Source organism: Canariomyces notabilis (genome assembly GCF_033297395.1).
Source record: "Canariomyces notabilis strain CBS 508.74 unplaced genomic scaffold N656scaffold_5, whole genome shotgun sequence".
Lineage (NCBI taxonomy): Eukaryota > Fungi > Ascomycota > Sordariomycetes > Sordariales > Chaetomiaceae > Canariomyces > Canariomyces notabilis.
Window position 1 is genome coordinate 795407 of NW_027041827.1, and position 18797 is coordinate 814203.

The window sequence follows — 18797 nt, forward strand, 5'->3', positions numbered from 1 at the left end:
TCGACTACGTTGAATTATGCACAAGGATACGGATAGTGGTCCAGTATCTACATGTATCCTTCCGAGCTAGGTACCAGGCAGTGTGCTGGCAGTATCCAGCCCGTTCTCGTGTCACGGCAGCCTCCGACTTTACATCCATGTCTATTCCAGCGGTCACTCGCCAAGTCCCCTGTCTCCCGGGTCGGTATTATTGCAACTCCTAACGGTTGTCGATCCAATTGGTGATTCTTGTCGTGCGGAAATCTTGGCTGCCGCTCGGCAGATCTTGCACTTCGGCGTGTCTTCGTCCACCCCGAAACAAGTTTCAGAGGCTCAAAGCCGGCGTCGGTGAACCGACACTGTGCCTTAGCCTGAGCTTGAGCCTGGTGTCGAATCGGCTTGGGCGACGTCTTAATTGCCGGAGCAAAGTCAACAACAGTCTTAGTCTTAAAGCTATCATGGACTCACCCTTGTTCTTGTTACCAAAATACCAGGCATCTTCTGCTGGCGCGCGTGACTGTCAGTGCCAGCTGACGCATTTGAGTCGAAAGGTGTCGGTCAAAAATCGTAAATGAGAAGCCGACGACGAAGTATGCCGTGGGTAGTTGATCTCGTAAAACCCATCGCTGTTCCTGTGCGTGCTTTCTTTCCAACCCCCAGTCAAAGCTGCTTGAAAGACCGGCGAAGCTTGGATCAAATGTTTCGACAGACTTGGAAGCTGACTGGGTCGCCCGTTCGAAGAAAGTCGTGAGAGGGAGAAGAAGTTCGCGGGGTGGAGAGAACCGGTCACGGGGAGGAAGAACAAGGTTGTGCGGTGAGAGCAAGGCCGTATGGACACCTTCGTCCTGGAAGCAACCGCCCCATTGACACCAAGGCCATCCTGGCACATGCAAAGCGGGAGGATAATAGGTCCTTCATGCAGGCTGGGCCAACTTTCGAATCCCGGCGGGGTGCACGCTGCCCGGGTCACCTGTCCGTCACCATGTACCGGGCGTCGTCGCGGGCTAGCACTGCGGTGATGCATCCTGCGACGTGACATGCTTTGTCCTTGGGATGATGCATACATGGCAAGGCATCAAATGTTCCTGCTAGTGTTGCTCCGAGTCGTACATGGCCTGGAAGGCATCAACCTTCCGGGACACATGGATAGAGTGATATATAAGAAGAATGACGGACCCGACTCCATCTCAATTTAGTGCCATAAACAGCAGGACAATGAGTATCACAAGATGCAGGCTGACTTTTGGTGGCGGGCGGCTGAGCCAGGGAAGAGCAATAGTCTCCAGTCCTTTCCCGGGTCCTCGTCGCTACGACTGCCCCCCTGCTCATGTCGTCTTCCGAATCCGCAATCTCGATATAGGTGTAGCTACCTAGCGCTATCGATCTTTTCCTGTGGTATGGCTACCTCGATTCTAGCGCCTGTAGAGACACTTCGGAAAGATCCCGGGGTGACTGGTCGTTGCATATGTGCTGAGCCGAGACGAGGTGCGGGTGTAGGAGCGGTAAGGTAGCCGGACCCGACACAACGCCATTAGAGTCGTCAAGCTCTGAAGAGCAAGGGGTATCGGAAAGGTCTGACAAACTGGAGAGCTCGGTATCCAGTACAAAGTCTGAACGCCATGACCCAAAGTCAATGGCGTCTTCATCATTTTCGCTGTCCATTGCGTTTTTGTCTCCCCTCGGGGCCCTATCCACCTTCATTCTCGCAGTGCGGGCATGGAGCTTGATGCCTCTTGGATACAATGATTGTATCTGCACGCGCCTCGGCTAGGGCAGAGGCATCTTCCTCTGACTGCCCTTTGGGCTTGTTCAATCCAGCAGTTGGCGACAAGATCCAGGCCGTAGCCCGCTTCAAGATAACCGCCTAATCGAATCACCTCGTAATAGTTGCCCACCAGGTGCGGGACCACCGCTGACCATTCAATCCATGAGGAAAACGCGCCATCCGCGAGGAATAGCGGCCGTGGCTTTGGTAGTCTTGTCCGACACCCATGGCATGATGTTCCGTTTTGTGCCAGGAAGGTAACTCTTGACGCTGTAGTTGGATGATTCCGAGAGCGAGGTGGTTGTGACGCCAAAGTCCTGCAGCTCTTGGTGTAGCAATATGCCCATCGATGACGAAGTGGCATCCAGACCTTAAGACTAACCGTCAGTAATAGGATATTCAAGAGGGAGATATGCCAAACCTTCTGTATATATCTCAAGATGGGTTGTTGGTCATTTTCAGATAATCAGATTTCAGGGCTTCCTACGCCCAGCCAGATTCTTCCTTCAATCCAGCCCACAGTATCTTCTTGAAACAAATCGACGACGCCGTGATGACTATGGATAGGATTCAGCAAGATCGTCGCGCGGCGGCTTGACACTCCCGGGTCGTGGCGATGGAGTTGCGGGCGCGGGGGCGAGCTCTCCGAGGTAAGTGGATGCACCGGTGAGTTCAATGAGAGGATATTGACGACGATGTCAACGCTCAGCTTGCCAAACAGACACGGCGGGAACGGCGAGCTCTGCCGGGTCAAGGACTGTCATTGTTCGCCATGGCAACGGGGAGAACTTGCTTAGGGGCGATTAGTAGGAACCCAGTTTCAGACTAGACTATGCCTCTGGCTCTCTGACAAAGGGGCAAGATGGGTCGAAACATCTATGGACAGATTTGAGTGTAGGTATATATACTTGTTATCCAAGGCGAGAACTCAACGCAATTGCCTGCTTGCTACTATTCTCCTTGCTGGTTGCACTTCTCTCGTATATAGCTTGACTACCTGATTTCCAAGAAGCCAGACAAACCGGCGTACCAATCAGCATTGTTTGTCGGCCAGCCCGTCATAGTACCTATGTGGCTGGTAACTCCAGTGTTTGTCTGTTTTAGCAAGCCCAGTAGCAGCTTCAAACACCAAATATCCTCTCTTGCACCTAAATGCGCAGTTAGATCTGAGAAGAGAGTAGCCAAGTCCTCTCATCCGGGTTTCAGTGCCGAAATGCTGACAACAGCAGTAGGAAGCACCTACGGAGATGTCGTGATAACCAAGACTTCTGTGTGCTGTTAACTTCTGACACTCACTGACGGCTGACTCAATGGTAAAGCGGCGGCGATGCAATCACAACAGTTTGCTTCATGACGCCATCAACCCGTCTAATACCTTGACCGGCTCCACAAATGCTAAGCACAACAGTATTGCCATCATGCCATGATACGAACACAAGGAGAAGATCCAGGCCAAAGTGGAAGCCCTGCCTGACCGACTGAAGAAGCCCCGGACCGAGAACTGGCGGGGAAAAAAATAATAAGAGACAGCAAAACAGAGGGGGTATCTCAGACAATCCTAACCCGACAACAACCTGCAGATGATGACCGTTCCGTACCGTACCGTCCCGAGCTTCTCCCCGTCACTTTTGAAGAGAAGGGCCGGGGCACGTCACAAAAGTAGGAGACCTACACCTCAAACCTCAAAACACCCTGCGCACCTTCTCAGCCCTGCCCGCCTCATCGCTACCCCAGCGATCCTCCCACAAGCCCGCGGCCAGGTAGCGCCATCCCATCGGCGAACCCATCCCCCAGCGGTTCTTCATCTCGGCCAGCGTCACGGGCTCAATCAGCTCATAAAGCTCCAAGATGGGATATCCGTACTTGGACTGCTTCAAGCCCTGGTTGAAGTCGTCGTTGCCGATCCCGAAGGGCTCGGTGGGCACCGAGCCGGGGGTGTGCCGGACCGTAGGCGGGATCACGGCGATGTGGCTGCAGTGGATTGATTAGCTCATCATTGATTCAGGGTTAGGGTGGGAAGGTATTGTATACATACGTGATGGCCGATCGACCCTGGCCTCCCTCACGGGTCTCGTAGAACCACATACGCGTGATTCCATCGCGAAGTCTGTACTTGCGGTATTCGTGGTTCTTTTGCTGGCTGGCAATGTTGGCGAGGTGGACGGGTTTGATGGCCAGCAGGACGTCGGTGTCGACGCGCTCAGAATTGGGACTGCTGCTCGGCGGGCTTGACTTGGGCTTGGCAGGCGACGCGATTTTGGTCTTGGCCGCCTTTGGCGATGTCTTCTTGACGCGATGAGTCTCTTGACGAAAGCAGCTGTTGATGGTGGTCTGCCGTAGGGCTGGGCGTGAAGGTGCAACTTTTGTAGATTTGTATGATGCGATTTGCAATATGTTGTATTGTGGAAGGAAGAGCAGTTCAAGTTGCTGGCCGTCTTTGTGTTAATGTGTTATCGTATGTATGTACCGGTACCGGGTGATGCGCGTCTGATCAATTGACTGATGAAATAATTAGTGACAGGGAAGCTAGGACCACCGCGCCGTTAGCCCCTACCTAACCACTTATTACCTCATCACTCTTATCAGCTGTCAGTAGGCACCTGTCCCACAGCACCATCCACTTTGAGCTTTCATGTGAGAAGGTATCAGGCCTGGCGTCAGATGGAAACATTTACGGCAGCAAAGGCACATACGCATCTTAGTTTGCCCAAGCTTAGAGCTCATCTTGTAAGCACCTCCTACGCGCCGCCTCTGATCCACAGTGCCTCTTTGTCGGAGAGCTAACCGTGTGTTGGTTGCTTCTGAGAGTTGCAGGCTTCTGATATTTACACAAGGGACCCTCGAACAAAGAAGATTCCCGGAAGCCGCGACTGATTGCGAATCGCAGTTTCATCGCGCAGGCAGAGTCAAGTCTCAGTACTAAGCTTGGAGGAATGCCATGGCTTCCTCCAGCCGTGGTCCTCACCGCCAGCACCATTCCTGCCGCGTTGGGCCGTTGCAACTTCCTGGCCGCAAACCCGACAGACCTGGTTGAGGTTGAGAGGGGAAGGGGCAACTGCATGGTGTAACGCTAAAGTCTAGTCAACTGTTTGTTGCTGAAGCTGTATGTACGGCTAGCTCCCTCGGATTTCTGGCCCGGTCCTCAGCCCTTAGCATCTCACCATCATCAATCTGGCCTCTTTCACTAAAGGTTGTCGAGAGGGCAAAGAATCGGCCGGGCCCAGTCTCTGACCAGGCACTCGCTGCCCGAAAGCTCATGGCCATGCTTGCTCCTCTCGCTGAGGAATCGGATGGCGTGGGCCCTTCTTCGTCGGCGTCTTCTCCCATCAATTATCACGAGATCCTCGCTGCTACAAAGGACCTGTTGCTGTCCCTAACCCCAAACAATCCCATCTACGCTGCCTTCCACGATGACCAGGTGCATGATCCGCTGGGAGCTGGAGCCTATGCCTTCCGGCATGACCTCGTTGAACCTATCCTGCTGGAACTTGTGAGCGACGAGCTCCTGAGCCGCGACCCGGACCTCACAGGCAAGGTTGAACGAGAAGCCAATGGGAAGGATTTGGACAGTAGCAGCACGACTGACGGCGACTCGGAGGAGAGACAGGTGAAAGTCGACAGGCAGCCCCCTATTAACGTTCCAACCCGCCCTATAATCATCCATGCCGGTGCCCAGCCAAATAATTCTCCCCACTGCGGCACATTGGTTGTCTTCTGTTACGCTTTTGCCTTTGCCCGGGCAGTACGGGACCGTCTACAAGCCCAGACCGCCGGCACTCATCTCGATCCGCCTCCCGTATCCGTCGAGATAACATTTGTTGACACAGCGCCGGTCGACGGCGAGGGTCTCGAAATCAACGGCATCCAATACCAGAAATCATATCGCGATGTCCCCGGCGCTCTCGAGACCTACATGGGCGACTACCAGGAGGTCCTCAGCCTCCTAAGCACGTGGTCTTCCATTCCGTTCACCACCACCTTTCAATCCCACTTCTTTTCCCATCCCAGCATGCCATCTATCCTCCGCTACGTCACCACCCACCACTTAACCCTTGGCCGCCAGCTCTCCCCAAAGCACGGCAAGCTAGCCCTTCGCGCAGCTTGTCCGGTGGCGGGCTGCTCGCTGGCCGAGAAACACGGCCGACTAAACACGTACCACCCTTCTTCCTCCACCGACACAGAAAGAATTACCCTCCACTGCCCGCGCCACGGCCCGCACACGATCCGTCTCACCAACCCGCGCGAGGTGGCCCGGCTCGAGGCCAACGCGCCGACGCGCAACCTGCTGCGCAGCATGAGCCAGCTGCTCGACACCCGCGCGCACCACGTGCGCGTCACGGGCGCCGACTACGCGGGGACCTACCAGGAGGCGCTGCTGCTGCGTCCCTTGGCGGCGTGGTCGGCCCGCACGGGCCTGGCGGCGGGGAGGACACCGCATATTCTGTACGCACCCCTGGTGGTGGACTGGAGGGGGGCTAAGCTGTCCAAGTCGCTGTATGTAAGGGAAGGGGGGTATGATATGATGAAGGTTTTTGGTACGGACGGGCTGTGCAGCTATCGAGTGCTCAAGGAACGGGTTGGTGGCGGTGCGGAAGGGTTGAGGAGGGTCTGGAAGGAGATGGGGAGGTGGATGGAGGATCCCAAGAGGTTGTCTAGGGCGTGGTCGGTTGAGTATTTGGCTGGGGTAGTAATGGGCGAGAAAGTTGAAGATGGTGCTGGGAATGTGGACGGTGTTCACTGAATCTTGTGGGTTCAGTCAGGGCTGGCAGCTACGAGAGAGGCTATGATTTGCTTCGCGGACGGACATTGAGTTTGTTAGCAGGCGTTGAACGGCGTCTTGGGGAAGCATACCCCTAATTGGGCATAGAGAAAGCAAAGAGGGTTCCTCGGTGAAGCCAGTGCATCAGCTAACGGGTACCCGATCAACTTATCAAGTGAACGCAGGGCGAGTCGGGCGAGCCTCGCAGGACACGGCTCACACAATGAGACCGGAGTTTTACAATAGGAGACAAGACAGGGTATCAGAGAACGTTTCCGTTCCTTCAGGCGCCGCGAGGAGAAGGCGACTCAAGAAGGCGACGCCTGACCCTATGGTAACACAGATACAACCAGATCATGCCAACGGATCGAACCCGCTCTCGAGCATCTCAACAGCCTTCTTGGTCGCTTCATCCAAACTCTCTTCCGCCAGCCCGAGGACCTCGTTAGCCACGTCCTTGGAGAATTCCAACTCGCCTGCTCTAGCGCGCATGAAGTGCCTCGAATACATATTCTTTGCCCTGCCCGTGATGATGCCCTTGGCGAACTCGTCCAGTCCCTCCTGAGCCCGCTTCTCGGCCGGCTCATACGAGATAGCCCAATCCTCATCCGTCGTGCCCAGCACCCGGTGCAGGCTATCTAGCATGTCGCGCTGGGTGACCCTGAAGCTCCGAACATACACAGGCTCGTTCTTCCAGTCCTCCAGCGCGGGCGACGCGCCGCTCTCGGGCAGGTTGAGCAGCGCTGTCACGGCACGGCCACACATCTCCCACGTACTCACATTGAGCGCCGTCTTGCCGTCGTCGAGGAAAACTGCCTTGCGGCTTTTGATATCGAAGCCAAAGAACGCGTCGCCAAGTGCCAGGCTCCACTCATACCAGACGCCGCACGCCAGCGTGACGTACGACAGACCGAGGCTCTCGATTTCGGCGATTTGCGCCATGACGATGGCACCAAGGGGTTCGTTCGCCAGCGTGGGGTTGCGAATGTCGGCGCCGTAGCAGTTGGGCATGACGTACGGGACGCCCGCGGAGGCCGCTGCCTTGACGAGCTTGCTGTGCGTGTCCGGAGGCGCGGTGATGGCGAGGGCGATGATGAGAAAGTCCTGGCCGCGGAGAGCCGCGATCAACGTTTCCTGGTCGTTGTAGTCGACTTGGACGCTCTTGACGCCGTTTGGCGGAGCACGTTTGCTCTCGGCACGCGTCAAGGCGGTGATGGTGTGCTTGCCCGTCTTAAGAAGCTCAGTCACAAGTGCTTGGCCGATGTGTCCAGTGGCCTATTGATCGTTAGGGACTGAAACTGGCGTGGAGCTGAGTAGAATCGGATCGGGATCCCGACAGGAAGTGAGGCACGGTAGGAATGACTTACGCCAGTGATGGCTATCTTCTCGAAGGTCTTTGGCGGCGCCATGATTGACTTGGTCTCGAATGCTAAGCCTGAAATGCTTGATCGGTGATGGAGGCAGGAGAAGATGCCGAGATTACCATCTTATACACGACGGGCCTGTTATACCGGGGAGAACGAGCAGCCCGGCGCCCGAATGTGTTCCGCAAGGATCATCGTAGTCGTGGGTATTGCTCCTGGTTGGCGGCAGACGTTTAACCTGAGCGACGACAATTGGGCCGACTCGGCGTGATAGTAGTCCCGGCGAGTATGCGACGAAGGATCTGGGAGACGGGAATAAAGGGTCGAATCAAGATAATCGTGGTCTACTTCTCTATATACCCAGCGGAGTTAATGGAGTTTTGCGGAGATTGGGTTCATATCCATACCAGAGAGTCAGAGACGCTCCTATTCCGTCGGCTATAGCACAGCCCACGGATCATGGATGCTATGCACATGGCATGATGGCACTCTGCTCTCTCTGGTCGTGTCTCCTACTCGACGGCGTCTATGATATCCCTCTATGGCCGCCAGCCCTGCCTCTGCACGTATCGGGCAGTGTCCGTAGCAGCGGGAGAAGAGGCGGGTAGCAGCGGAGGTCGGCCTGTCATAAGATTTCGATCAGTTCTGGGTTGTGACGTGCACTGAAAGACGCTCTATCATGTAGCCTTAACCTAGTTGATATCAACTAACATACCATATGTATCCGTACTCGCATCAATCTGCAACAGCACAAGAGCTGGATATGGACTAGGTTTGGTGCCTCGACCTCTAGCTAACGAGGTGTCACTCACTACGTCAGGGCATCAGCGAAATGACCATGCAAAGATTAACCATGATTCAGTATATATGTGTGAACCAAAAGTGTATACAATGTTGTTGCGTTGCCAAGAAACCCCTATCCATGACTGTAAACAAGTAACGCCGGCGCTATGCATCGAAAAGACACATACCAAACCTCCTTAATCGCATTCATACATTACAGCGCCATGTTTACGAGTATGAGTAGTGTTGCTTCGCGTGCATTGTTCCCGGCATAGACCAATTCAACGAAGCATGTAGGAGAGATCAGGCAGGTTGGCGAGGATGCGGCGTGCTGCCTCGTCGTCGTTGCGGTAAGCTGCGTCCACCGATGACAGCTTTGGCTGGTCCAATACCGAAGACTTGGTGCCTGAAATGGAAGAATCTGCTTGAATTGTTGATACAGAGGCGAGCATGGGCTTGCTGGCCAAGGCCTCCAGCGAATTGCGCGCCCTAGCGGAGTCGCCAGCGTTGGAAGACGGTTGAACTGGGCCCGGTTCGAATATCGACAAGTCAACGGAAACCCATGCATCGTCTGCGGATCCGCCAGGGTTCGCTGCTTCGGGAGCAATGATGGGTGCGGGCGTAGCTGTAGTCGAAGGAGCCGGACGGATGGCTTGTTGTGGAGCTGGCACGGGTGCGACTGTGAGTGCGCTGCTCGAGCTGTGAATCTGAGACGCGGCTGGTTGCAACTCGGCCGGGGAAGAGACTATCTCACCCCACTCTTCGTCTATATCGTCGTTTTTCACTTTATCGACAAAGGGGTTTGAAGGGATCGGGGGCACTGGGCCCTGGGTTGCAGTAGGTTGTGTTTCAAGGGCAAGTCCTTCCCTTGGCTTGTCTGGAACATACGGCGTGGTGACCAGGGAACTAGAGGGCACAGCGGACGTCGATACTGGCGGCTCAGGGGTGCCGGATGTATTTGTTACGCTTTCAGGGATAGCAGGGCCGCTCCAGGCGAATACTGCTGGAAGTTGGCCCGTACTACCCGATGAGCCATGCTTTGAGCCTTGCAAAGTCTTTTCGACGGGATTGTCAAAGCTTCCAGGGCGGCGTCCGGCGACATGGGAAGACTGGTGTGATGGCCTTCTCGAGCCACATACTTTCTTGCGGAATACGGCATCCAAGGCAACAGGCTCAGCATTCGAGTCCCAACCAAACATATTCTTCTGGGTCTTCGAGACCCCACCTCCAAGGGCAACACGCCCTGCGATGGAATCTTCTTCCATCCATCGGCGCACGATTTTGATGGTTTCGTCGTGAACGATCGACGACGGCCACGCTACTCGTCTGTACGAATCGTCGTCTCCGGCATTGTGCCTGCGAGATGACCCTATCCGGGAGACGCGGTACCAGGTTTTGCGCTCCGATATTTCAGTAAAACTATCGCGTATGATATGATCCGGTATTTCAGGGCTAACATCGTTGTGGATGTTTGGTACCCCCGTCGAGGCTGTCTCGAATAGCTTTCCAATTGCGTCTAGGTTCACAACAAAATCCAGGAAGCAAAACTTGGCATTTGTTGACTCGGAAAGGGATGAGCGTCGTGGTGAACTCGGTGATGACACAGCTGACGCCTTGGGAGGCGGTGACTCCTCTCGTGGCTGGGCTTCTTCTGGCGCGTTGACAAGTGTCGATGGTTCATCCTGGCCAGCTTCCTCGAAGTCACCAAATTCCCCCGCATCGTCTGAAGCGTCTCGTTCGCCCAAGCTTAATGGGCTTTTACTGCGGTTCCGCAAGCTAGGGAGGCACTCTTGGCTCGCCGCCCGAGCAAGCCTGTCAAACTTGACGACGAGCTCTTGAACCTTCCCAGAAGTCTTACGGGATTCCGGTCGATGTATGCTGCGTTCATCATCGATGGACGTATTCGACGAGTCCTGTCGTTCTTCCTCTTGGTCCGTGTTGTCGTTGGATGCAGTGGACGACGGATAGTCCTTGTCCTGGGCCGCCAGTTCAACGCTCAACCTTGCCACGTCAAGGTTTGTGCCGTTTTCCTCTTTCTTTTGACCATTAACGGCTGGTATCGAATCCGAGGACAGGGGACCGACCCCTGCAGCCGTCTCTTCCGGAGTCGCCGTATTGTCCGAGTCTGACCTATCCCAAACTCGTTCAGTCTGCATCTCAACATCAACTTGCGGAGTGACCGTAGGCGACGTGTGAGCGGGCGATGCAGGGTCGACCATCAGACGAGGGGTCGAGGCACCGTCAATTGACCCTCTGCCGGAAGGAAAGCCGCTCGCCCAGGGGTCCGGAGACGGCTGTCGAAAACCGAAGCCATTAGCCAGCCTCGGGTCTGCAACATTTCCAGGCCATGCGATTGGGCTTGCCTTGCCAAACACGTCGTCACGCGTAGGTGGCGTCAGGCTTGAACTCAAGGCACCCCATCCGCTCGCCCAGCCCGCTTGCGCTGCTGGCGCGTCCGGAGCCGCCGCCCAATCCCCGAATCCACCATCGCTCCCTCCCCAAGGGGACTGTTCCAGGATAGGAGGGACCTGCGGCGAGCCGGAAGCCGAAAGGAAGGCACGCGGCGGAGGGGCAAGACCGGACCTTGCAGACGACGAGGCCGGCTTTTGATCCTTGTCCGAAGCCGTCGTGGCCCATGGTGAGCCCCACGGATCGTCCATCGTGTGTCGCGACAATTGTCATGTTGTGGGGTTGGAGCGCTGTTCTTCAGCTCTGCATGTCGTCTGATGAGAGAACGAGTTCTGGGACCTGTCAGCCCAGTTGCCAGGTTCGCGTCGCAGAATTAGGCAGCGGAATTGAGCGGATGACGCGGCCGTCACAACGACGCTGAGGAGCTTCGGTAATGCGCAGAATCAGCAGAATGGCAGAGCTAAATTTGAATCGACTCGACGATGTCGACACGTCTGGGTGGCATTTTCTTCTGCATCCCTCCTTTTTGACCAGTGATGGAATTGCCCTGCTTGGACGTTGGGAATTGAGGTGCCCCTGGACTGGCCTGGAGGTTCCACAAGCCGTCTTGGCTCCTCGGGCCTCTTGGCTCGTTTCGGCCCATTCTGGGGCCGCTGAAGCCTGAAATAGATCCAAGTCTTGAATTTCCCGGACTTCGATGCTGCTTGCTCGAGTCTCGTTTTCCTTCAACGCTGCCTTCAAGACGGAAGAAGCCAATTTTTATTCGTCTTCCCGTAGAGATCCTCAACCTTGCGCAGCCGAATGAGTTTACTGTGTGTGGCATCAGCTCAATCAGGTACTTGGGCTACTCACAGCATATCTATCCGCGGGGATAGAGCGATGTCCCCACCCGCGTTTGCTGATAAAGCAGGCCGATAATGGCCGATGGAGGGGCAATTGTTGAACTCGAGAACGAGAGCCAAAATTCGCTACTCAGAATCTCTGCCCATATAGCATCATCTCGATCCCCTTGAGAGACGGGTTGCCGGTGGAAGTCCCAGAAGCACTGTTCCTATTTCCGTCGCTCCAGTTGGGAGACTCGGAGCACCTGCAACCATGTCACTCTCCAAAGTCAAGCACATCGTCTTGGTTCGTGTTCTCCCTATCCTTACGCTTGGCCCGCTCATCGTCCTCTCTACCATGCTGATGACGAGTTTTCCAGGTCCTGTCGGGCAAAGGGGGTGTTGGAAAGTCATCTATCACGACTCAGCTTGCGCTCTCACTGTCCCTTGCCGGCCACTCCGTCGGGGTGCTCGACGTAGACCTCACTGGCCCCTCCATCCCTCGCATGTTTGCCATCGAAGATGCAAAAGTAACACAAGCGCCCGGTGGGTGGCTCCCCATCCTCGTGCACGACGCCGATCCGTCTGGGGGAATTGGCTCTCTTCGCGTGATGAGCCTTGGGTTCCTCCTACCTCGGCGAGGCGATGCCGTCGTCTGGCGGGGCCCCAAGAAGACGGCTATGGTGCGCCAGTTTTTGTCAGACGTGTTCTGGGACGAGTTGGACTATCTCCTCATCGACACGCCACCCGGAACCAGCGACGAACACATCTCCCTGGCCGAGACGCTACTGCAGAAGGCGCGGCCGGAGCAGCTTGCCGGCGCCGTTGTCGTGACGACTCCGCAAGCGGTTGCTACGGCCGATGTCAGGAAAGAGTTGAACTTTTGCACCAAGACTGGAATCCGCGTACTTGGCGTTATTGAAAACATGAGCGGCTTCGTGTGCCCCAACTGCAGCGAATGCACCAATATATTCATGAGCGGTGGAGGTGAAGTAATGGCAAAGGATTTCAACGTCCGGTTTCTCGGCCGTATCCCCATCGACCCTCAATTTCTGGTATTGATCGAGACGGGTAAGACGCCAAGATACCCAGAGGGCACAAAGGTCAACGGACAGGATATCTCGACCCCTGCAGGCGAAACCGTCGCCGAGGATGGAACACGAGACTCAGGCCTCCTGGTACACAAGTACAAGTCTTGTTCACTGGCCCCAATATTCAACACCATCACGGCCGATGTCATAAGTGCAGTGCAGCAGGGGGGTGGCAAGGAGCGTTGAGCCTTTTCCAGAGATTGGACCGTTTGCCCAACCTTATTGGAAGCCGAGATCCCCAATGGCACCCGCGCTGCCATTGTCTCGGCTGATGAGCCGCTCGACGGCAGTGAAGCGAGCCTCGCCAGCAAGATGCAACTGCACGAGGCATTTTTTTGGCCTATGATACCCTGACCGGAAACATGGCATCTTGGGTCGACCAGTAAGAGCCTGAAGTGTTACCCTTAATCAAGATTGGGTCGACAGATTTTTAACGCTCAACTGCAATGCAGGACAATCTTCTCTCCCTCCATTGCTCTGATCCAGCCGTGTTGTGCTCCCAGCCAGCAACCTAACGAGCTAACCAGAGGTTTGCACGGGCACAAGCTACCAAAATAGGTGTTTGACATTGGCAAATGCTTGAACAGTTCCGTCATAGCTTCTATGACACTCGGGCACTTGCCATTTTTGTGCACGCTTTTAACGTGGGGTTCATCGCGTGTGGTGGAACGCGGTAGGGGTTAAAAGTGCTGTACAGCACTGTACAAATACAAAGACTACCGGTAGAGACATTCAGGTATCTTACATGAAAGTACTCCGTACCCGAGACTTAATCGTCAGTAGCGCAATACCTGGACGGTTCGCACTCTTGCGTGCGAGCCACTCAATACTTATGTAAAGTACCTATCTTGGAGCTTTTTCGTCGAAGTGCAATGTTTCTGGACGCTTATCCACGACCCAACTTGGCTGCAATCGATGTTCATACTCACAGGCGGAATGTATTGTACTGTGCAGTACATAGGTATGGTCCCTGCAGTGGAACAAGTACACACAGTACGGATCAAAGCTGTTCTTTACAGTGCAAGGGAAAGCCCCACTAGGTGCGACACTTGGCGTCCACAAATTTGGTGCCCCGCCAAGTTGTTCCAATCCCAACCCTCCATGAATATCAGAAATTTCGCCAACCCGTCACCGACTTTACATCTTCACATTTGTCTCTTTGGCTGCCATTGTTGCCATTTTCAATCTGGAACGCCATTGTCATAGCCTCCACCTCCCAGGCAAATATCAACAGCCTCGGATACGGTTTCAGCGTCAAATCACCGTGATAAGATTCCCGAGAGCTATCACTGTCATGTGCTAGAGCAAACTCCCGCTTTCCAGTCCGCGCACTGCTGTCAGGTTTGCTCTTGGCATACCTTATTCCTTCTCGGTCTTGTCCCCGGTCAATGAGCCCTATCGACCTCCTCCGCTTCCTTTCCAAGCCGGCAAAGTACGTGGTTCATCCACCGAGCGTTGGTCGCTTTCGGGTGGTTGCTGACCTTTCTGCTTCACAGGCCTCGATAGCACCGTCCTCACCAGTCGCTAGCCTAGCCTCCCTTGAATCGCCTAGCCTTCTTCTTCCTTGGTTGGCTTTATTACCATCATCTTCCCGATACTCGGTTCCAAGTATCGACCCAATTGCAACCACGGCTCACTCTAAGCGCAAGCCCAACATTCAGTTCTCAAAGCTCCTCAACCTCCCGCTTCGCGCCCGACCCCCATAACGTCCCTTTGGAGACGTTCGGCCATCTCACCTACGCACTGTAGCTGGCTCCGCCAGCACTCAATCGGACACCACTTTCCTGTGGGCCTACTCTCTCAGACGGACGCCGCAAGGTTCGTTTGAGTGGCAGCTAGTGTCCCGCGGACGCTTCCGTTATAGCTCGCACGACCAGAACCCGTCTCCAACTGACGATGGTCCATCCCACTCTCCCGGACAACTACACTTTCTCGCCGTCGGAAGGAAGCCTTCATCTGACCATTAATCATGATGTCGCCGCTGACCTAGACTCGACAAATGCCTTTGAAGGCCCCGAGAAGCTTCTCGAGGTTTGGTTTTCGCCGAGCTCAACTGCCCTTCCCCCGGGCGTGAAGGAAAATGGTTTGAAGGCTGTCAGCCCCTCCACGTGGGAGGGCATGTTAGACCAAGTGAACTGCAAAGTCCTTTCGATCGTCAAATCGGATCATGTCGATGCCTACCTTCTGTCCGAATCCAGCATGTTCGTTTTTCCGCACAAACTCATCCTCAAGACGTGTGGAACAACCACCCTGCTGCTTGGCCTACGCCGCCTCTTGCGCATCGCTGCCGTGGACGCCGGGTTCCCCTTTCATAATGCCTCGTCGCTGGATGATATCCACGTCGCGGCAACGCCGTACCGTGTGTTCTACAGTCGCAAGAATTTCCTGTTCCCGGACAGACAGCGCGGACCCCATTCGAGCTGGAAGGAGGAAGTCAAATTTCTGGATGATACTTTTGAAAACGGCAGTGCCTACATGGTTGGCAGGATGAATGCGGACCATTGGTACCTATACATGACGTCGCCGACCACCACCACCCTGACTCCCCCTCTCACCCCTCGCTCCGACAGTGGTGGCAGTCCCACTCGCAGCATCAAGATTCCCACGGGAATCCTCTTGCCTGTCAGTGGATCCGTCGATGTCGATGCTGACGAGACGCTCGAGATTCTGATGATGGACCTTGACCCGGAGCTTGCGAAGCAGTTCTACCTGGCACAGGCGAGTGCGGTCGCCAGTGAGCGGGTACCTTTGCAGGCTCAGGAAGCCCGGCGTGTTGCACAGGAGAGCCTGGGTGACATTGACGAGCAACGCCCTGGTGATGGAGACTCAGCATTTGATGTCTTCGATAACGGCGCCAAGTCCGATATTCCGGGAACTCCGGCTGCAGCTGATGAGCAAGCAGCGATTGAGGGTCTCACCACTGAAGGCCACGCGCTGGGCACTGTCGTGTCAGACACCTGCGGCCTATCCGAGGTGTATCCCACTTCGATCTACCGTGACGCCCGCATCGATGCCTATCTGTTCTCACCCTGTGGCTTCTCCGCCAATGGTGTGGTTCCTGCTCCGGCTGCTGCGGCAGATGATAGTAATGCTAAAGCAGCGCACTACTTCACTGTCCATGTGACGCCGGAGCCCATCTGCTCCTACGCCTCTTTCGAAACCAATGTTCCAGGAGGCCAGAATGGACGCAAGACTTCTGACGTTATAGACCATGTGGTCGGCATCTTCAAGCCCGGACGGTTCACCATGACTCTGTTTGAGGCCAAGACCAAGACTGTAGATGATGAGAGCAACTCACCCGCCACCCGAGAGGCAAGCCTCAAGCATCGCATGGACTGCATCAAGGGTTACCGGCGCATGGACCGCATTGTCCATGAATTTGATGACTACAACCTCGTTTTCCGCTATTATGAGCGTGAGGGGTGGGTTGGCAATAAAAAGGCGATGGTTGGTGAGGATCTCTAAGGGCTTATGCCAATGCCGGCCAGGAATGCAATCAGGTTACGAATTATGACCCCTTTACATGATTTCTGCTTCTTTCCCCCCTAAATTTGCCCCTGTCCCGTTTCTCCAGCCACATTTTCTTACTGCTTTGTGGGTGTGGTTGACATTTTGGTGGCTAGTATTCAACTCCTTTTGTCTTGGTTGACGTTGAATTGATGCACTCGTTTCGTTTTCGATAGTTTGCAGCAGGTGTGAAGCCTGTGTTCTCTGCGAGGCGCCATTCCAAGCGTTGTCACATTCCAGTCTTCCGCCTCGCGTACCCGAGCGCCCCGACCTCGCCCCAGAATGCTGTTAACCACATTGTAGGGGGCTAGCTGTTCACCCCACTGCAGGTTTTCAGGTAATCCGGCCAGATCCAGTTGCTTTTGGCCGTGCGTGGTCGTCATGCCTCCTCTTCTGGCTGTGCTTGATTCACTTCCCTCGCCTGTTGGGTACTCAGATTCTTGGAAGGATGGATTCCCATGCATTTCCAAGCTCTTGTGACTAGGCTACATAACATTATCCCTTGCTCCTCCCTAGGAGTCACCGGTTTGTTTCGCAACCTCGGACACAGAAGGCGATTTCAAGGCACTGAGTGGCCATGCCTCCGTCGGTTTCATACACCGAAAGCCATAGCTACGAAGGATCGCCCAGAAGACAATGGCTGCCTCCAGCCGTCCTCGTTGCTTTCTGTTCCCTCGGCGTTGCATCCATAGTCGGAGTTTCCATGTCCGCGGTGGTGTTTAGTAACGCCGAAGACCTGAAAAAGCCCGGAAATGCTGTGGCACAAAGCTTCGTTATGTTTGCCGTATGTTTCATTTCTCTCTGACCCAAATACAGTAGCGGCCACCAAAGTGGACTGTTTGTTTGCTGACAATACATCCATATTGATCCTGAAAGTCGATCCTGTCACTCTCCTACCTTCTTGTCCATGTATTCGCAGCCCGCAAAGGCGATGGACTCTACTTCGACCCTCCCATACCGGCATTCCGTCACCAGCTCCATGCCTCGGCCATCACCATTGCGAGGATCGCGGCAGCTATGTGGGCCAGTGCGGTCATCGCCGTCGCCATTGCATTATATCGCGGACACAGCGGGGGCGAGACCATCCGCCTAATTGTTGACATGTTCTCCTCCGCGACAGGATTCCTCTCCGAGTGCGCGATCCTTTCCGTCGTCCATTTAGCAAACCGCCCGTTCGACACAACGTGGATCTCGCCTATGTCGTTCGACGACTACGCCTCCACAGGAGGTGTATTGGACGTTAGAACAAGCTCCCTCACCATAGGCTCCGGCAACACTGGGGTATCTGGCAGGCTTGGCGGAAAGCAGATCAGTAATGTTACTAGTACCATGTCGCCTGGTAATATCAGCAGATCGACATCATCCAGCCAGTCACGAGCAAAGAAGATGGCACAAACGAGGCGATACATCATAGACGCACCCGGGTCCGTGGTTTTGACCCCTGTCATGCCCCAAAAGCCAAAAGCAACAGCGAACAAGCAGACAGGGAACGCGAGGGACGTGGCTAATCCTGAGGACGACATATTGGTGGAACCTCTGGAGTCCGTGTCATCTGCTGCTGCGGGGGCTAAGGACGGTATAGACAAGAGTAGGGTATCCATCGTGGAACGACCCATTTCGCCCGACACGGTAATCTACGTCGGGCCGAGCATTCCTCAGCGAACAGCCAGGTCGGGTGACGGCAAAAGGATTTCTCGCCCCGCACGCCGCCGGCCAGTCAACAGCCCCGCCGGGCCGAGGGCCCTGAAGAAAACCGTGGGTCAGCCGGTATCTCTTGAGCGGACCCCGGAAACGGTACAGGAGGCCCAGCCTGCTCCACTCGAAACTCCCGCTCCGCCGCCGACGCCTCCTCAGGCTTACGCTGTTCCCGGGGCGTGGCTGCCTCAGCCGAGTCCGGAACAGGAACTTGTCGGGTGCGCTTGAAGGGTCGGCTAGATTATAAGGAGCTCTTGGACTGACCATTAGACTGTTTCCCGTTTTGCCTTGCCCATCATTCATCCCCATGAGACTGTTGGCTCCACTACCGCTCATTAGGTACCCGCTGGATTGGTCTTCCTCACTGTGTCCCTTTCACATGCCAGTGGCTTTATAGTGGACTATTGATACGACATATAGATTGTCTTTTGGAATATGGATTGAGACTGACGTTTAAACGCCAGCGCGAATCTGGGGTCTAAAAGGAAAGAAGAGTTGGATCATTCCGTTCGAAAAGGGGGCTTACTTCAAGGGTGGCTTTAAGTAGTACTACCCAATATAAACTCCAAGTCTTCTTTACATGAACCTCGCTACAGTGCTGTTGATTATGAGGCGAGTAGTTGG

General features: G+C 55.0%; 10 protein-coding genes across 10 annotated transcripts; 5 read left to right on the forward strand and 5 right to left on the reverse strand.

Moving 5' to 3' along the window:
• Positions 1-362: 362 nt before the first annotated feature.
• On the reverse strand, positions 363-1195 carry N656DRAFT_543638 (uncharacterized protein). Its single transcript, XM_064810016.1, has one exon. It carries the CDS (start codon positions 1043-1045, stop codon positions 500-502), a length of 546 nt encoding a protein of 181 aa, XP_064672294.1. The 5' UTR covers positions 1046-1195; the 3' UTR covers positions 363-499.
• Positions 1196-2778: 1583 nt separating this feature from the next.
• N656DRAFT_543730 (uncharacterized protein) lies at positions 2779-3175 on the forward strand. Its single transcript, XM_064810018.1, has one exon. It carries the CDS (start codon positions 2814-2816, stop codon positions 3024-3026), a length of 213 nt encoding a protein of 70 aa, XP_064672295.1. The 5' UTR covers positions 2779-2813; the 3' UTR covers positions 3027-3175.
• A 251-nt stretch (positions 3176-3426) lies between these two features.
• N656DRAFT_766887 (uncharacterized protein) lies at positions 3427-4468 on the reverse strand (the record flags this gene model as incomplete). The annotated part of the gene is made up of 3 exons (XM_064813516.1): positions 3427-3715; positions 3780-4104; positions 4438-4468. 3 exons carry the CDS (start codon positions 4466-4468, stop codon positions 3427-3429), a joined length of 645 nt encoding a protein of 214 aa, XP_064672296.1.
• Positions 4469-5006: 538 nt separating this feature from the next.
• N656DRAFT_749284 (uncharacterized protein) lies at positions 5007-6485 on the forward strand (the record flags this gene model as incomplete). The annotated part of the gene is made up of 3 exons (XM_064812971.1): positions 5007-5279; positions 5370-6139; positions 6215-6485. 3 exons carry the CDS (start codon positions 5007-5009, stop codon positions 6483-6485), a joined length of 1314 nt encoding a protein of 437 aa, XP_064672297.1.
• A 372-nt stretch (positions 6486-6857) lies between these two features.
• On the reverse strand, positions 6858-7912 carry N656DRAFT_796356 (NAD(P)-binding protein; the record flags this gene model as incomplete). Its single annotated transcript, XM_064817515.1, has 2 exons — positions 6858-7778; positions 7871-7912. 2 exons carry the CDS (start codon positions 7910-7912, stop codon positions 6858-6860), a joined length of 963 nt encoding a protein of 320 aa, XP_064672298.1.
• Positions 7913-8736: 824 nt separating this feature from the next.
• On the reverse strand, positions 8737-11310 carry N656DRAFT_749289 (uncharacterized protein; the record flags this gene model as incomplete). Its single annotated transcript, XM_064812972.1, has 2 exons — positions 8737-9470; positions 9558-11310. 2 exons carry the CDS (start codon positions 11308-11310, stop codon positions 8932-8934), a joined length of 2292 nt encoding a protein of 763 aa, XP_064672299.1. The 3' UTR covers positions 8737-8931.
• Positions 11311-11414: 104 nt separating this feature from the next.
• N656DRAFT_543706 (uncharacterized protein) lies at positions 11415-12134 on the reverse strand. Its single transcript, XM_064810017.1, has one exon. The coding sequence runs from the start codon at positions 11880-11882 to the stop codon at positions 11520-11522; it is 363 nt and encodes a 120-aa protein (XP_064672300.1). The 5' UTR covers positions 11883-12134; the 3' UTR covers positions 11415-11519.
• A 20-nt stretch (positions 12135-12154) lies between these two features.
• On the forward strand, positions 12155-13157 carry N656DRAFT_705566 (P-loop containing nucleoside triphosphate hydrolase protein; the record flags this gene model as incomplete). The annotated part of the gene is made up of 2 exons (XM_064811281.1): positions 12155-12187; positions 12261-13157. The coding sequence occupies 2 exons, from the start codon at positions 12155-12157 to the stop codon at positions 13155-13157; spliced, it is 930 nt and encodes a 309-aa protein (XP_064672301.1).
• A 1710-nt stretch (positions 13158-14867) lies between these two features.
• Positions 14868-16436, forward strand: N656DRAFT_704824 (S-adenosylmethionine decarboxylase; the record flags this gene model as incomplete). The annotated part of the gene is made up of 1 exon (XM_064811213.1): positions 14868-16436. The coding sequence occupies one exon, from the start codon at positions 14868-14870 to the stop codon at positions 16434-16436; it is 1569 nt and encodes a 522-aa protein (XP_064672302.1).
• A 310-nt stretch (positions 16437-16746) lies between these two features.
• Positions 16747-18526, forward strand: N656DRAFT_543933 (uncharacterized protein). The gene is made up of 2 exons (XM_064810021.1): positions 16747-17262; positions 17355-18526. Exons 1-2 carry the CDS (start codon positions 17056-17058, stop codon positions 18399-18401), a joined length of 1254 nt encoding a protein of 417 aa, XP_064672303.1. The 5' UTR covers positions 16747-17055; the 3' UTR covers positions 18402-18526.
• The last annotated feature ends 271 nt before the right edge of the window (positions 18527-18797 follow it).